We start from the raw sequence: 14,294 nt of genomic DNA on the forward strand, positions 1-14,294 counted from the left end.
ATGTCAAATTGGAGAATCTACATAGTCTTGATACACCTACCAATCCTATCTGTCTGTAGTTATTATGATGGGAATTGTAGGAAGAGCATTTAATTATGCATTATTCCTCCAGTAATTATGTTATAACAGACAACTTCTTACACAGATTTAATAAGAAAGACAATAACAATCGCCAAAACACAAATACGATACACATGTAACAATATTTATTGTTAATCTCAGGGCCTGAAGACCCACACTCAACATTCTAAGAACATCTTCTTCCCCTCCTCCATCAGAATTCTGAACAGTCAATAACCTGTAAATACTTCCTCACACTTATTGCTCCATTTTTGTGCTACTTATTTATCTTTATAATATATATATTATATATAGTAGACAGCCATCAACCCCAGGGGATCATAGATCTGTGTCTCTGGTGGACAGTGTCCTCTCTAGGGCACAAGCCTGGGCGGGAAGATTTGAAGACCCAGCTGGTGCCCATGCAGCGGGTTCCCCCTCTCCATGTCACTGATGTAGTCCAAGGGAAGGGCAAGCGCCGATACAGCTTGACACCAGTGTCATTGCAGAGATTGCTAGAATGAAGTTGTAAACAACATCAAACTGCCTTAGGGACCCTGTCTCTGGATTTCTTCGTCAGGGTTTACTCCCAAAGCCTTTCCCATGGGTGGGTCTGGCCACAAGGCTGTGGGGGTTTCAAATCAGAGCTTCCTTCTCCTGGGTGGGCTGCCACAGTACTGCTGTTGAAAACAACAAATTTCACAACATATGTTTGTGATAATAAACCTGATTCTGATTCTGATTTGGAATTAGGTCTCACACCTGAGGGTACCCAACTGGACTTGGTCAAATTTCAATAATGTAATTAACTCTGTGAAGATCAATTCTCCTACTTGACAGTTCAATTACAAATAATAGAAGGTGGTGTTTGTTGATCTTGACTTCTGGCTTTCTTTAGTGCGTTTACTTTGGCCAAATTTCTACGTTTTTTAAAATGGGATAAATGGAAGAAATGAAGTACATGTTGCCGTTTGGTCTTGACTTGAGTGGAACCATACAAAATAGGGTTCACAGCTGAGTTGGTAAGTGTAAATGCACAAACCCAGAAAAACCACGTGGACGAGAGTAACAAGTCACTCTTAAAGTTCTGTGCTAGAATCAAAAAGATAATGAGAAAAATTGGAGTCCACATGATAAAGAAGGAGATCATGAGTACCAGAAGAGTGCGGAAAAGCTGATAATCCTGCTTGGAAACTCGAATCTGTTGTTGGTAAGGTGAGCACGGCCTGTTGGCTTGCAGTCTTCTCTTGGCAGTCTTGATAATCTGCATAAAAGTTACATCATTCCACTGTGAAAGATCATTGTCAAACCTTGCATTCAATCTGTGATATGGAAAGCTATTAATCCAGATTTCTAAGCAAGTGGTATCATCACAAGTATAGCTAATTGAGACCAGGTGGATGATATGAGACTCTGAGCAGAGGGCTGTGGGAACGGTGGGTGACTCTGTGCAAGGGACTGTGCATAACTGGGCATTGGACTGAGGGGGACAGTGTGTGAGTCTGGGCAGCTGGCCACATGGGATAATGAATGGCTCTGGGTAAAGGAATGTGTAGTATTGTGTGTGACTCTGGGCTGTGGACAATATGCAACAGAGAGTAACTCCAAGCAGGGGTCTGTGTGGAACTGGAGATGAAAGCAGATGGAGGTCCATGCCTGACAGTGAATGACTCAGAGCATGGGCCCAACGGGGCAGCGGGAGACTCCAGAAGACAGTCCATGCACTATAGTGAGTGTCTGCAGGTGCTGATCAATGTGAGAAAGCGCACAGCCCTGTACCACGAGCTGTGCAAGACATTAAGCAGCACCTTTGAGCAGCCTGTTATGTCCAGCACAATCTGGCTCACTGAGTTCGAAAAGTACCAGAGCTTGTACTAAATTGAATTTTATGTCTTGAGACATCTACGTTGTTGGACTTATTTGCTCATGGATAATTGGTATTCAACAAAAGTTTTGTTTACTTTATTTAACTACGACAGGTTTTAATGAAAAAGTCGTGCTCTTGAAATCTACATATTTCTTTCTCCACTAATGCTGCCTGACCTGCTGGGTATTTCCAGCATTAAGTGTTTTGATGTACAACAGTTAATGAAAAGCAGATACCTTTAACATTTTTGTGTAACTGATGACAATAATTACTCCTGGAATAGCAAATTCAACCAGGCTGTAGAATACATCCCAAATGATCTCTTGCATCATACTTGGCCAGACCAGTGTGCAAATCTGATACACCTGTTTAAATATAGAAAGCATTGTATTACATGGAATGTAGATTTATTCTACCAACTGAATGGTTAACCTCTGGATACACTATGATGAATCTAATCAAAAGTATGAACTAAGAATAGGAGAAGCTTATATGTGCCACAGTGATTGTGGTACCATTTAATCTTCATCTAGATCAGACAAATCAACCTGGAAGAAGTAGTCTGGGGGACAAATTCAGTGAATTTGTTTAAGATGCAGAAAAACTTGGGAACCAGGAGCAAACAAAAAGGATATTCAGAGGCATGACAGAGGAGCTGGCCAAAGTAGAATGAAAGGGTACACCAGCAGAGGTGATGGCAGAGCTGAAATGGCTGGAGTTTCTGGGAACAATTCCAAAGGCATAGGATAGACACATTCCCAAGGAGAAGAAGTATTCTAAATGCAGGATGACACAATTGTGGCTGACAAGGGAAGTCAAAGGCAACATAAAAACAAAATCAAGGGCATATCATAGCGCAAAAATTAGTGGGAAGTTAGGGAATTGGGAAACTTACAGAAGGCAACTAAAAGGACCTAAAGGAGGAGAAGATGAAATATGAAGTTAAGCTAGCCAACAATATCAAAGAGGTTACCAAACATTTTTCAGATATATAAAAAGTAAAAGAGAGGAGAGGGTATGTATTGGACTGCTGGAAAATGACACTGCAGAGTTAGTAACAGGGACAAGGAAATGGCAGATGAATTGAATAAGTATATTTAATCAGTATTCACTGTGGAAGGCACTAGCAGTGTGCTGGAAGTTTGAGTGTCAGCTGGCAGAAGTGAGTGCAATTACTGGGAAGAAGGAGTTTGGAAAGCTGAAAGATCTGAATGTAGATAAGTCTCCTGGACAAGATTGACTTCACTGCAGGGTTCTGAAAAAAGTAGCTGAAAGTGAATGTGGGTCTTTTAAGAATCAATAGATTCTGGCAAGTTTCCAAAGGACTGGAAAATTACAAAGTCGCTTCACATTTCAGGAAGGGAGGGAAGAAGAAGAAACCAAATTATAGGCAGTAAGTCTGACTTCAGTGGTTGGGAAGATGTTGGAATTGATTGTTAAGGATGTGGATTTGGAGTTCTTGGGGGCACATGATAAAGTAGGCCAAGGTCAGCATAGCTTCCTTAAGGGAAAATCTTGCCTGAAAAATCTGTTGGAATTCTTTGAAGAAATAACAAGTAGAACAGACAAAGGAGAACTGGTAAATGTTGTGTTGTTGGATTTTCATAAGGCCTTTGACAAGGTGCCACACATGAGGCTGCTTGATGAGGTAAGAGCTCACTGTATTACAGGGAAGACACTAACATGAATAGAGCATTGGCTGAATGGCTGAGGCAAAGAGTGGAAAGGGAGACTTTCCCGATTGGCTGTCAATGACTAATGGTTTCTGCAGGAGTTGATGGAAGGACTGCTTCTCTATATGTTTTTATGATTTGAATGACAAAATTGATGGATTTGTGGCCAATTTTGCAGATGATATAAAGATAGGTGGAGGAGCAGATATTGTTGAGGAAACAGGGAGACTGCAGAAGGACTTGGACAAATTAGGCAAATGGGATACAATGTGAGGAAGTATATGGTCATGCACTTTTGTAGAAGAAATAAATGCATAGACTATGTGTAAATGAATAGAAAATGTTTAAATCCTCATGGAGGATTCCCAAAAAGTTAGTTTGCAGGTTGAGTTTGTGGTTAGGAAGTTAAATGAAATTTTAGCATTCATTTCTTTTTTCTTTTTCAATATTTTTATTGATTACTTGCATAGACGAATACAAATACATTATACTATTATGAAAACAGAAACAAAGTTGAAATGCCCCATATCTGTATATAGTAAATGAAGCATAATATCCCTAGCGTAGTAACCCAATTTCCCTCGGGATCAATAAAGTATGTCTGTCTGTCTGTAATATTGAAAAGGTATATTTTATTCTAATCTAAAACAAACTCAAAACCCCATAACAAAAAAAAAGAAAAGGAGAAAAAAAGATAGCTGTTTGGTTAAAATAAAAGAAAAAAAAATCCTGAACATAGTCATAAATTCAAACATATAATAGCCATCATCATTGCTGAATAAGTCAAAGATTTTGAAAGTAGTTCCAAAAAGGTCCCCATAATGTGAAAAAATTCTGTCTAGGTAAAGAAATAGAACACCTAATCTTCTCTAGATTTAAACATGACGTAACATCAATCAACCAATGGGCATGAGTAGGTGGAGCGGCATCTTTCCATTTAAGCAACAAAATTCATCTGGCTAAAAGAGAAATAAAAGCCAAAATACGCAAATCATTCGGCTTAAGAGCAAAATCATTTCCTCCAACAATGCCAAACAAGGCAGAAGGTTGGGTTTAAAGTTTACTTTAAAAAGCTCTAAGAAAGCATTCATTTCGAGAGATCTGGAAAATAAAAGCAAAGATGTAATGCTGAGGCTTTAGAATGCACTGGTGAAGCCTCACTTGGAGTATTATGAGCAGTTTTGGGCCCCTTTATTTAAGGAAGTATGTACTGACATTGGACAGGATTCAAAGAAGATTCATCTGCTGACATTGGAGTGTGTTCAGAGGAAATTCACGAGAATGATTCCTGAAATGAAAGGCTTATCATATGAGGAGCAATTGATGGCTCTGGGCCTTTACTTGTGGGAATTTAGAAGAATGAGGGGTCATCTCATTGAAACCTATTGAATGTTGAAAAGCCTAGATAGAGTGGATTTGGAGAGGATGTTTCCTATGTTGAGGGAGTCTAGGACCAGAATAGAGGGATGTCTATTTAGAATGGAGATGAGGAGGAACTTCCTTTGCCAGAGAGTGGTGAATCTATGGAATTTGTTGTCAGAAGTGGCTGTGGAGGCCCGGTCATTGGGTGTATATCAGGCGAAGGTTGGTAAGCTCTTGATTAGTCAGGGATAGAAAGGTTATGGGAGAAAGGTAGGAGAATGGGGTTAAGAGGGAAATGGATCAGCCATGATGAAATGGCGAAGCAGCCTCGATGGACTGAAAGGCCTAATTCTGCTCCTATGTTGTATGGTCATATGGTTTAAAAGAACGGTCCTGCCAGGCAATAGAAGATAGAAGAAATCCAATAACAGAAGTGATAACATGAAATAAAAAAGTGCAGAAGGTGAAAATGCAGAAAATGCCAAAACATTGTTGTAGGTCGAGAATACAAATGCTGGAAATCCTCATTCTCTGAGATTGTCAGACATCACTAAGGGTGATTGCAGAACTTGGTAGGTCAGGCACAAATCAACGGCTAGAAATGGAGAGTTGACACTTTGGACTGAATTTGCTCTGCAAAGTAATGTGAAGGTGTGATAGCTAGTATGGAAATGTGAGGGAAGGGTTGAACAAGGTCTGGCAAGTGATAGGTATATTGGGATGAGAGGGTGATAGGCAAGCGAGGGCTGGAATAGGTGGAAGAGGTAAAGGAGTGGAGATGATGGAATGTCATAGGAGAGGTTGTTGGAACTTGGAACAGAGAGAAAGAGGTAGGAAGGGAACCAGCAGGAGAAGTGTTGGCGATGGGTAGATGGAGAAAGTAGGGGAGGGGAAAAATATGGGATGATGGGGACCAGTTGGATCAGGAGGAGAGAGAAAATGGGAAAAGGGGGGGAAGGGACAGAGTGGTTACTAGAAGTTTCTGGTTACTGGTGGAGAATGGATAAAGGAGTTATGGAGAAAATAGTCGCTGAAGAGAGTGAATATGTGCCTGGTGATGAGCCTCACTGTAGGTGACGGAAGTTGTGAGGAACGATTATGAAGAACTGAATTGATTCTACAACCTATGGACTCACCTTTCAAGGACTATACAACTCATGTTCACTATATTATTTACAACTTATTTATTATTTACACAGTTTGTCATCTTTATTGGTTGTTTGTCTTTGTGTGTAGTTTTTCAATTGATTCTATTGTATTTCTGTGTTTCTACTATGAAGGCTTGCAACAAAATGAATCTCAGGTAATATATGGTACCATATATGTATCTTAATATTAAATTTACTTTGAACTTTGATATGTTGGATGTACCGGTGGGACGGTAGGTGAGGACTAACAAAACTCTATCCCTGTTCTTCCTGGTTGGGGGGAGGAGAAAAGGGAATAGGGTGAGAGCAGAAATGTGGGAAGTAGGGGAGATGTGGGTGAGAGTGACATCAATAGTAGTGGATCAGATGTGGCAAAAAATAATAAACTGAAAAAAGGTCTGTAGAATGAGGGTTAATTGAAGGATGCTATTGGTGGTGTCCTCTCCCATACCTCCTCCATTTCCTGCCATTCTGCCCTCAACCCATCTCAGGCCTTAATTGTCCTTACTGGTGAGTTAATACTTCACACTTGAGTCCATTGGTGTCATTTATTTCATCCGACAATCCCGGTGTGGCCTCCCTACGTCGGTGAGACCAGACACAGATTGGGGAAACAACTTCATCAAATATCTCCAACCACTATGTCAGCCAGGGTCAGCCATTTCAATTTCACTTCACAGTCCAACATCAACATGTCTGTCCATGACCTCTTCCCTGCCAGGTCACAGGAAAATGAATATTAGGAGAACAACACCTCCTATTCTGCCTGGCAATCTCCAACCTGGCTGCAAAAAGGTCAAATTTTAAAACTTCCACTCTGCACATCTCTTTTCTCTCACTTTTGTTTTTTTTCTCTCTCTCTCCTCTTGATCTAACTGGTTCCCATTACTCTACCTTTTCTCTATCTGACCGTCACCACTGCCTTCAGCTATGACATGCCATCATCTCCAGTCACTTCCATTTATTACCTCCCAGCTTTTGACGTTATTCCAACTCTCACCTTCCTATCACCTCCCCCACTTCACCTGGAGCCATCTGTCACTTACCAGTTCCTGCTCCACCCCTTCCCTCCACCTTTTAACACTAGATATATTTTCCTTTCTTTCTAGACCAAATGAAGGATTTTGACCAAAAGCATCAACTGCCTTATCTCTCCCCTTAGATACTGCCTGACCTGCTGAATCCTTCTGCATTTGCAGGTTCTTGTGTCCCTGAAATTGTTGAATTATATTTTGTGTCTGTAATGTGGCTAGTTGAAAGATCAGGTGCTGTCCTCGGAGACAGTTTAGGAGGCAAAAGACAGACGAACAAATAAAGTGGAAGTTTAAGGTCACATTTGCAGATTGTTTGCAGATTTTCAGTAAAAAATATCACCTAATCTGAGTTCTACTTTCCAACAGCCAAGGTATTTTGTCATTAGATAGATTAGGTGAATGGGCACAAAGGTGACAATTGAGTGTAATACAGAGAAATACTAAATGTTTCACTTTGATAGCAGGAATAGAAAATATGATTTTCTGTTAAGTGGTGAAAAACTAAAATGTACTCATGTCTAGAGGAACTTGGATGTTAACACACAGGTACAGTGAGCAAATAAGTCAGCAAATAGGATATTTGTCTTCTGCATGTGGTTGGAATATTTGACTAAGAAAGTCTTGTTGAATTCTAAAAGACTTTGTTGAAACCACAGCTGGACTTACTGTGTACACTGTTGCTATCCTTACAGGAAGGAGGAAATAAATTTCTCTAGGGAATACAGTGCCAATAAAAAGTATTCACCCTCCTTGGAAATTTTCGTGTTATATTTTTTTTACAACATTGAATCACAGTGGACTTAATTTGGCTTTTTTTGACACTGATCAACAGAAGAAGCCTCTTTCTTGTCAAAGAGAAAGCAGATCTCTACAAAGCGATCTAAATTAATTACAAATATAAAACCCAAAGTAATTGATTGCATAATATCCTCCCCTTTAAAATGACACACCAGATCATCACTGGTGCAGCCAGTTGGTTTTAGGGGTCACATAATTAGCTAAATGGAGATCACCATGTGCAGTCAAGATGTTCCAACTGATTGTAGTAAAAATACACCTGTATCTGGAAGGTCCAACTGCTAGTGAGTCAATATCCTGGCAAAAACTACACCATGAAGACAAAAGAATACTTCAAGCAACTCCACAAAAAGTTTACTGAAAAGCACAAGTCAGAAAATGGATACAAGAAAATTTACAAGTCACTGAGTCACAGGTCACGAAAGAGACTTCTGTTGATTAGTGGCAAAAAGCCAAATTAAATCCATTGTGATTCAATGTTGTTAAACAATAAAACATGAAAACTTTCAAGAGAGGGGGGGGTGAATACTTTTTATTGCCACTATATGTAACAGAAAGTTCAGGTGACTTATTCAGGGGGTGAGGATATTTCTCAGATAAAATGACAAAAACAAGGGTATTCAGTTCCTCAAACCTTTCTGCTATTCTGTTAGATCCTGGCTGATCTGCAATAAATCAGTGTACCTACCTTTGTTCCATTTCCCTTAATGTTTTTAGTAACAAAACGTGATCAACCTCTTGTTTAAATTTAACTGCTAAATATGCATTGCCTTTTGTTCCTAATTACCAGAACCTGAAGAACCTGGCTCTAAGTTTTAGACAATCTCCCATTAGTCATGAAGTCTCCAACTCTACCTACTCTTTCAGCCCCCTTTGTGATTCGGATACTTCAGCCAAATCATAATTTACTGCTGAATTCCAGGGGAAATGACCCTGTTTGTTATCATTGCTCTTTATAATTTAATATGTGGAGTCCAATTACACAAAAATATTCTGAAGTACCCAGTAGTTCAGGCAATGTCTTTAGAGAGCCAAGCATAATTCACATGTCAGATCAAAGAGCTTTCATCTAAAACCTACAACCTACCGAGTATTTCCAGCATTTTCTGTTGATTTCAGATTTCCTGCATCTGCAGTATTTTGCTTCTGCAGTCCAGTTATCATCCCTCTGGATCTATATTAGTCTCACTGTAATGTGAATGTATTTTTTCCCGACACAGTGCTCTAAACTGCTTAGTAATCCAGGTGTGGCATAGCTCGGTCATCATATGGTAGCAGCATAACTTTTACTTCCATGTACCAAGTCCAAAACCACAACATTCATGCCCATTCCTCTTCATCTTCTGCACAATTTCACAATATTTTAATGATGATCTGTGTACAGAGACCCACTAGCTCTCTTTTAGCAAAGCAAACAAAGTCCTGGAGGAACTCAGCAATTCAGGGAGCATCTCTGGAGGAGAGCCAACAGTCAACAGGACTGGACAGGAAGGGGGAGGAACCCAGAATAAGAATGTGAGGGAGGGGAAAGTGGACCAGCTGGATGCCATTGGTGAGACCAGGTGAGGGAAGATACAGAGTGGATGAAGTAAGAAGCTGGAAGGTGATAAGTGGGAGAGATGAAGGGCTGGAGAAGGAGTGGACAAGTGACCATGAAAGAAAGGGAAGGAGGAGGGCACCACAGGGAGGCAGTGGGCAGGTGAAAAGAGAAGGGATGAGAGGGGAACCAGAATAGGGAATGGGAAAAGAGAGGGGGAGGGAGAGAAATTAATGGATGTTCGAGAAATCAATGTCTCTTTTTAAATAAATCTCTTTAATTCCTACTTTTCACCATTTAGTAATTACGCTGTCCTGTCTTAAAGCTGTCGATCTCTCAATGCTTTACATCTACTCATCACATTTTTGTTAATCTGTTAGTGTCTCTAAGTAGTTTATTACATCTCTAGATGTTGTTTACAATCCCACTTATCCCAACATGGATCCTTCTGCTGTGATCACCTGTCCAATATCTGTACTCTCTATGCCACAAGTTTGGGAACCAGGTCAGTAATATATCTTGAACCCTATGCATTTAAGCTTATATCAATGTTTTATGAAGGATTTGATGAAATACTATAGGTGGGTGATAGAATTGTGGGAGTCCTATAAACATTCAGGTACATTCTGTTCCCATCACTTCGGATATCTGTTGAAAAAAATTAATCAGATTTGCCAGACATCTTTCGCCAAGAGGTTTGTGTATGGTTCTGCATTATTATCTCTCCAGCATTGGCTTATTGTCCTACCCACAAAGGAGCAGGGCAAATCTAAACCAGTTGATTAACGATCTAGAAATCTGCTATCAGTCATTAGCAAAGTAAATAATGTGATCAATATTTATACTACTTCAGGACCACATATTCCTAGATCATATTATGGTGTTCCTCTCCGCGCCTTTTGGCACATGGGGTAACAACCTTGCTGTTTCTTTAGCATTTATCTGTTTTTTTATGAGGACAATTTGATAGCACAATGCTCAACCCAGCACAGATGGAGAGCATATTCGAACCCGGAACCACTCACCTCAAATTCCAGTGTGGTTGCCACTACATCACTGGCCAGCAGATCATAGAACAAACATACAAGAAAGAGGTGAGATGATTCTGGTTTTCTGTCTGTGTCCCTGATGATTGTTTCCAGAAATTTTCCCGTCGCCAAGGCTAAGCCTACAGGTCTGCAGAAACAGAATTCATCCCTGCAACAATATTTGCGAATTTTCAGATCTCTGCCGTAAGCCCTGTATCTACGGATTTTTGGTAGAATATAGCTAGAAAACCTACAATATCCTTCCTTATTTTCCTCAGCAACCTGGAATGTAGCTATCAGAAATGGTGACATATCCATGCTAAATGTAAATAAACTTTCTGTGCTCTTCTGTCTGTTGATTTTTAACCTATCTATCTATGCCGGGTTGAGCGCTGAGCTAGCCACTTGGCCTCGTAAAAAACAAGGGTCGGTTCAGGAACGTTCATACCGTGACCCGGTTAATCCGAAAGGAGACCAATCCTGACACCACGCGTCAGAAAGAATGGCTGACTGTTTGGTGTGACAAGCTATGAAAAAGTTTATCTATAACCTTAGTTGCATCTTCTTTTGCTAAGACTCCATCAGCATTTTCTTCCTTGCTAATGGTTGGCATAATGTACTTGCGTAGAATTTCAGCCATGTTCCACTTGGTTTCATATAGCCTATCCTCCCATGTTCCCAACAATTCTACAACCCACCTAGAGTATGGGAGAACTTGTACTGATTCCTGGTGAATACCACTGCATAATTTCCTCCAGAGAGAACCTGTAGACCTTTTTTATGCCTTGGACCCCTACCATTAACTAAGTGGTCTGTGGACCCCAGGATGAAAGCCCCTTGAATCATGGCCAACACAAGCACTTAAAGTAAGTCAAACTAGTCACATGGCATCTTAAACTTTAATTTAAAAGTATTGAATATAATTGCAATTACACAACCAAAGTTCAAAGCAACCTCAGATCCGTCCTTTGAGAAAATAAATCATACTACCATTTCTAAATTAATGTAACTTTAATGTTATATCACATCAATGCAGAAACCTTTGACTTTTCCACCTATTTCTGTGAAGGACCTTGTGATATAATGAAAGCATAAAGGGCCACACTATGCTGCATGTTGTGATTAACTCATAAAAATAATATATCACACAGAGCAAATGTGTTGTCATAAAATGACAGTCTTGTTGCGCACAAAGTGAGATAACTTGGGCTTCAAAGGCTGCACTTAATTCAATCTTGTTTTTAAATTATTTCCTTGGGGATAATGCAATGTATAGAGGTGGTGCATTTTAGGCATATTCCCAGATGTCTTGTTTCATTTTATTGTAGCTACGATTAGCAAGTACAGGCAAGAAAGAAAACTGCATATTTTCCTACTATTCAGCTATCAACATGCTTTATGTGATTAAGTTTTACTTTTTTATGTATATATTCTTGAAGCACTTCTAATAGAGGAAAAGTTTGAAAATAACATTTTGGCTTATTTTACATAATTTATTGCATAATAAGTTGTAAGAATTCTGAATATTTTTCTGAATATTTTCTCAATATGTTTGATCAATATAATAAAATTTGAATGATTAAAAATACTTGCATCCTTTTGAATGAATAAGTTAGTTAATTTTACCAAACAATTCTTGAGCTGAGTAGTCACAAGTTAATGGAGATGACTGCAGAGCAATGGGCTTTTCATATCTTTCCCTCCTATCTAACCTAAATGGATTCAAGGGCTGGTTTTACAAATGGGCATGTGACAAAATGCATGAAAAGTGCATTAACCAGGATCCTTGTTCCCTTTTAAAAATTGGTGCCTTTGAATAAAAACAAATACCAGAAATGTACACCTCTTTGCTAAGAAAACAGGCAATTTAAGAAAATTTTAAATTGATATCTTATGTTGATTTGACTGTTCTGTTTTTAGATGGAGGAGAGGACCCAGTGTATTTCTCATAACAGTTATATATTCATTCCAGATTTCCATCTTTTGGGATTTTTCATGAACTCTAACATATTAGAGCAGCTGACATGAGAGGGGTCCATAGATGGTATCCAATTCTTATCTTAGAAAATGATCTTCAAACACCAGCAAATAATATGAAATTTAGTGTTTGATTCTGGCATAGCTAATCACCTCAAACCGCAGACATGTGTAAGCACAAAGTTGAGGAAATAATTCTGATCTAAATCACATCTGTTCTTACATCGCTAGTTGATTAGGATTTGGGAATTCAAAAACTTATGTAGCACTCATGTCAGAGCAGAAAATTCCACATTTCCCACCATACACCATTGTTCCTAAAGCATTTTACAGAGACCTAATCAAAATGTGGACCTTTGAACAGGAAAATGAGCTGAAACAAAGAAGAAAACATCTGTGACACACTTAGACTCATCAAACTTTTATATAAGTTTCAAGATTGCCTTGTGTTGAACATGCATTAGATATTTTAGAGCAATCTTACCTGGCCATTAAACTGAACGCTCATCATCTGAAAATATATACATAGTGGCAGGGATACAAGGGCCGAAAATAGCCAAATGGTCAACACGACTGCAGTCATCGACTTCAAATGAAGAGCAGATTTTAGGCGCAGGTTCAGAATGGCAATGGATCTTTCAACACTAATGGCAGCTAAGGTAATAATGGTCACACAACCACTTGTGGCCATAGCATAGAACAGAATATGACACACATAAGGTCCAAGGGTCCAGGATCCAGTCCAACGAACAACGATGATGAATGGAATGACTCCTACAAACACAATGTCTGCCAAGAAGAGGTTCAGTACAAGGCACTGAAAATTGGCGAGCCTCTTGCCCTTTATGATCAGCACAATTATGCAAACATTAGCCAACAAGGAGATCAATAAAACCATCCCGAGTAAAACTGTCTCAATAGTGACGGTGAGGATTTGGTCCGGAGACCTGAATTCAGAAAAAAATGGGAAAAATGATCTGTTCACCTGGTGGTGTTTCTGTACGTTAAATGAATTAAGCTCCATCTTCAGGATGCTATTGAGCACAATACAGAGCTATACCTGGAAAGAGCTGCAGGAGCAAAATCAACATATGTTGTTTCAAAGTTCTTCAGATTTAGTCCAAGCTTGTTCAGAAGATCTGCTACTTTGTTAGCCTGCTACAGAATGTGAACATTTTCAACTGGCATCTTCCAGCATTTATATGTTTACCAAAGGCTACTGATCATAAAATGATATGATCATAATCTCAATATTTTTTTAATACATAACATTTTATATCTTTGCCCTTGGATTACTGATTTCATATCACTGCCTTATGAGGAAGTAAAATCTGATACTATTATAAATTAACCTGTCATTAAAAAAAATTGGACAGGTACAAAGTCTGTATATGGAGAGGAAAGGAATGGAGGGTTATGGACTGAGTGCAGTCAGTGGGACTAGGTGAGAGTAAGCATTCAGCACGGACTAGAAGGGCTGAGATAGCCTGTTTCCGTGCTGTAATTGTTATATGATTATATGTTAGATAAACAGTGGATAATCCCTTGAACATATTAAAGATTCCTATCACTGAATGATAAATAGCATTTCCCTGAGTTTTTCTGTCTAATTACAGCCTTCCATCAAAATTAAATAATCATTTAAACTCTACAGAATTTCTTCATACTAATAATCAGAACATATATTTCAAAACGGTAGTTCATGATACTCCAGGACATTAAGCAGTAAGCATTAAATCTAACCAGCATTCAGTAGTACTTCTCGGACTGTAGGATGCTTTGATATGACCAGAAACTATATTAATCTTGC

General features: G+C 39.1%; 1 protein-coding gene across 1 annotated transcript; it reads right to left on the bottom strand.

The window, feature by feature from the left end:
• Positions 1-901: 901 nt before the first annotated feature.
• LOC132379704 (free fatty acid receptor 4-like) lies at positions 902-13,508 on the bottom strand. Its single transcript, XM_059947994.1, has 4 exons — positions 12,969-13,508; positions 11,223-11,234; positions 2,164-2,283; positions 902-1,324 (listed from the first exon to the last, which is right to left on the bottom strand). Exons 1-4 carry the CDS (start codon positions 13,506-13,508, stop codon positions 902-904), a joined length of 1,095 nt encoding a protein of 364 aa, XP_059803977.1.
• Positions 13,509-14,294: the final 786 nt, after the last annotated feature.

Source organism: Hypanus sabinus, chromosome 22 (genome assembly GCF_030144855.1).
Source record: "Hypanus sabinus isolate sHypSab1 chromosome 22, sHypSab1.hap1, whole genome shotgun sequence".
NCBI lineage: Eukaryota > Metazoa > Chordata > Chondrichthyes > Myliobatiformes > Dasyatidae > Hypanus > Hypanus sabinus.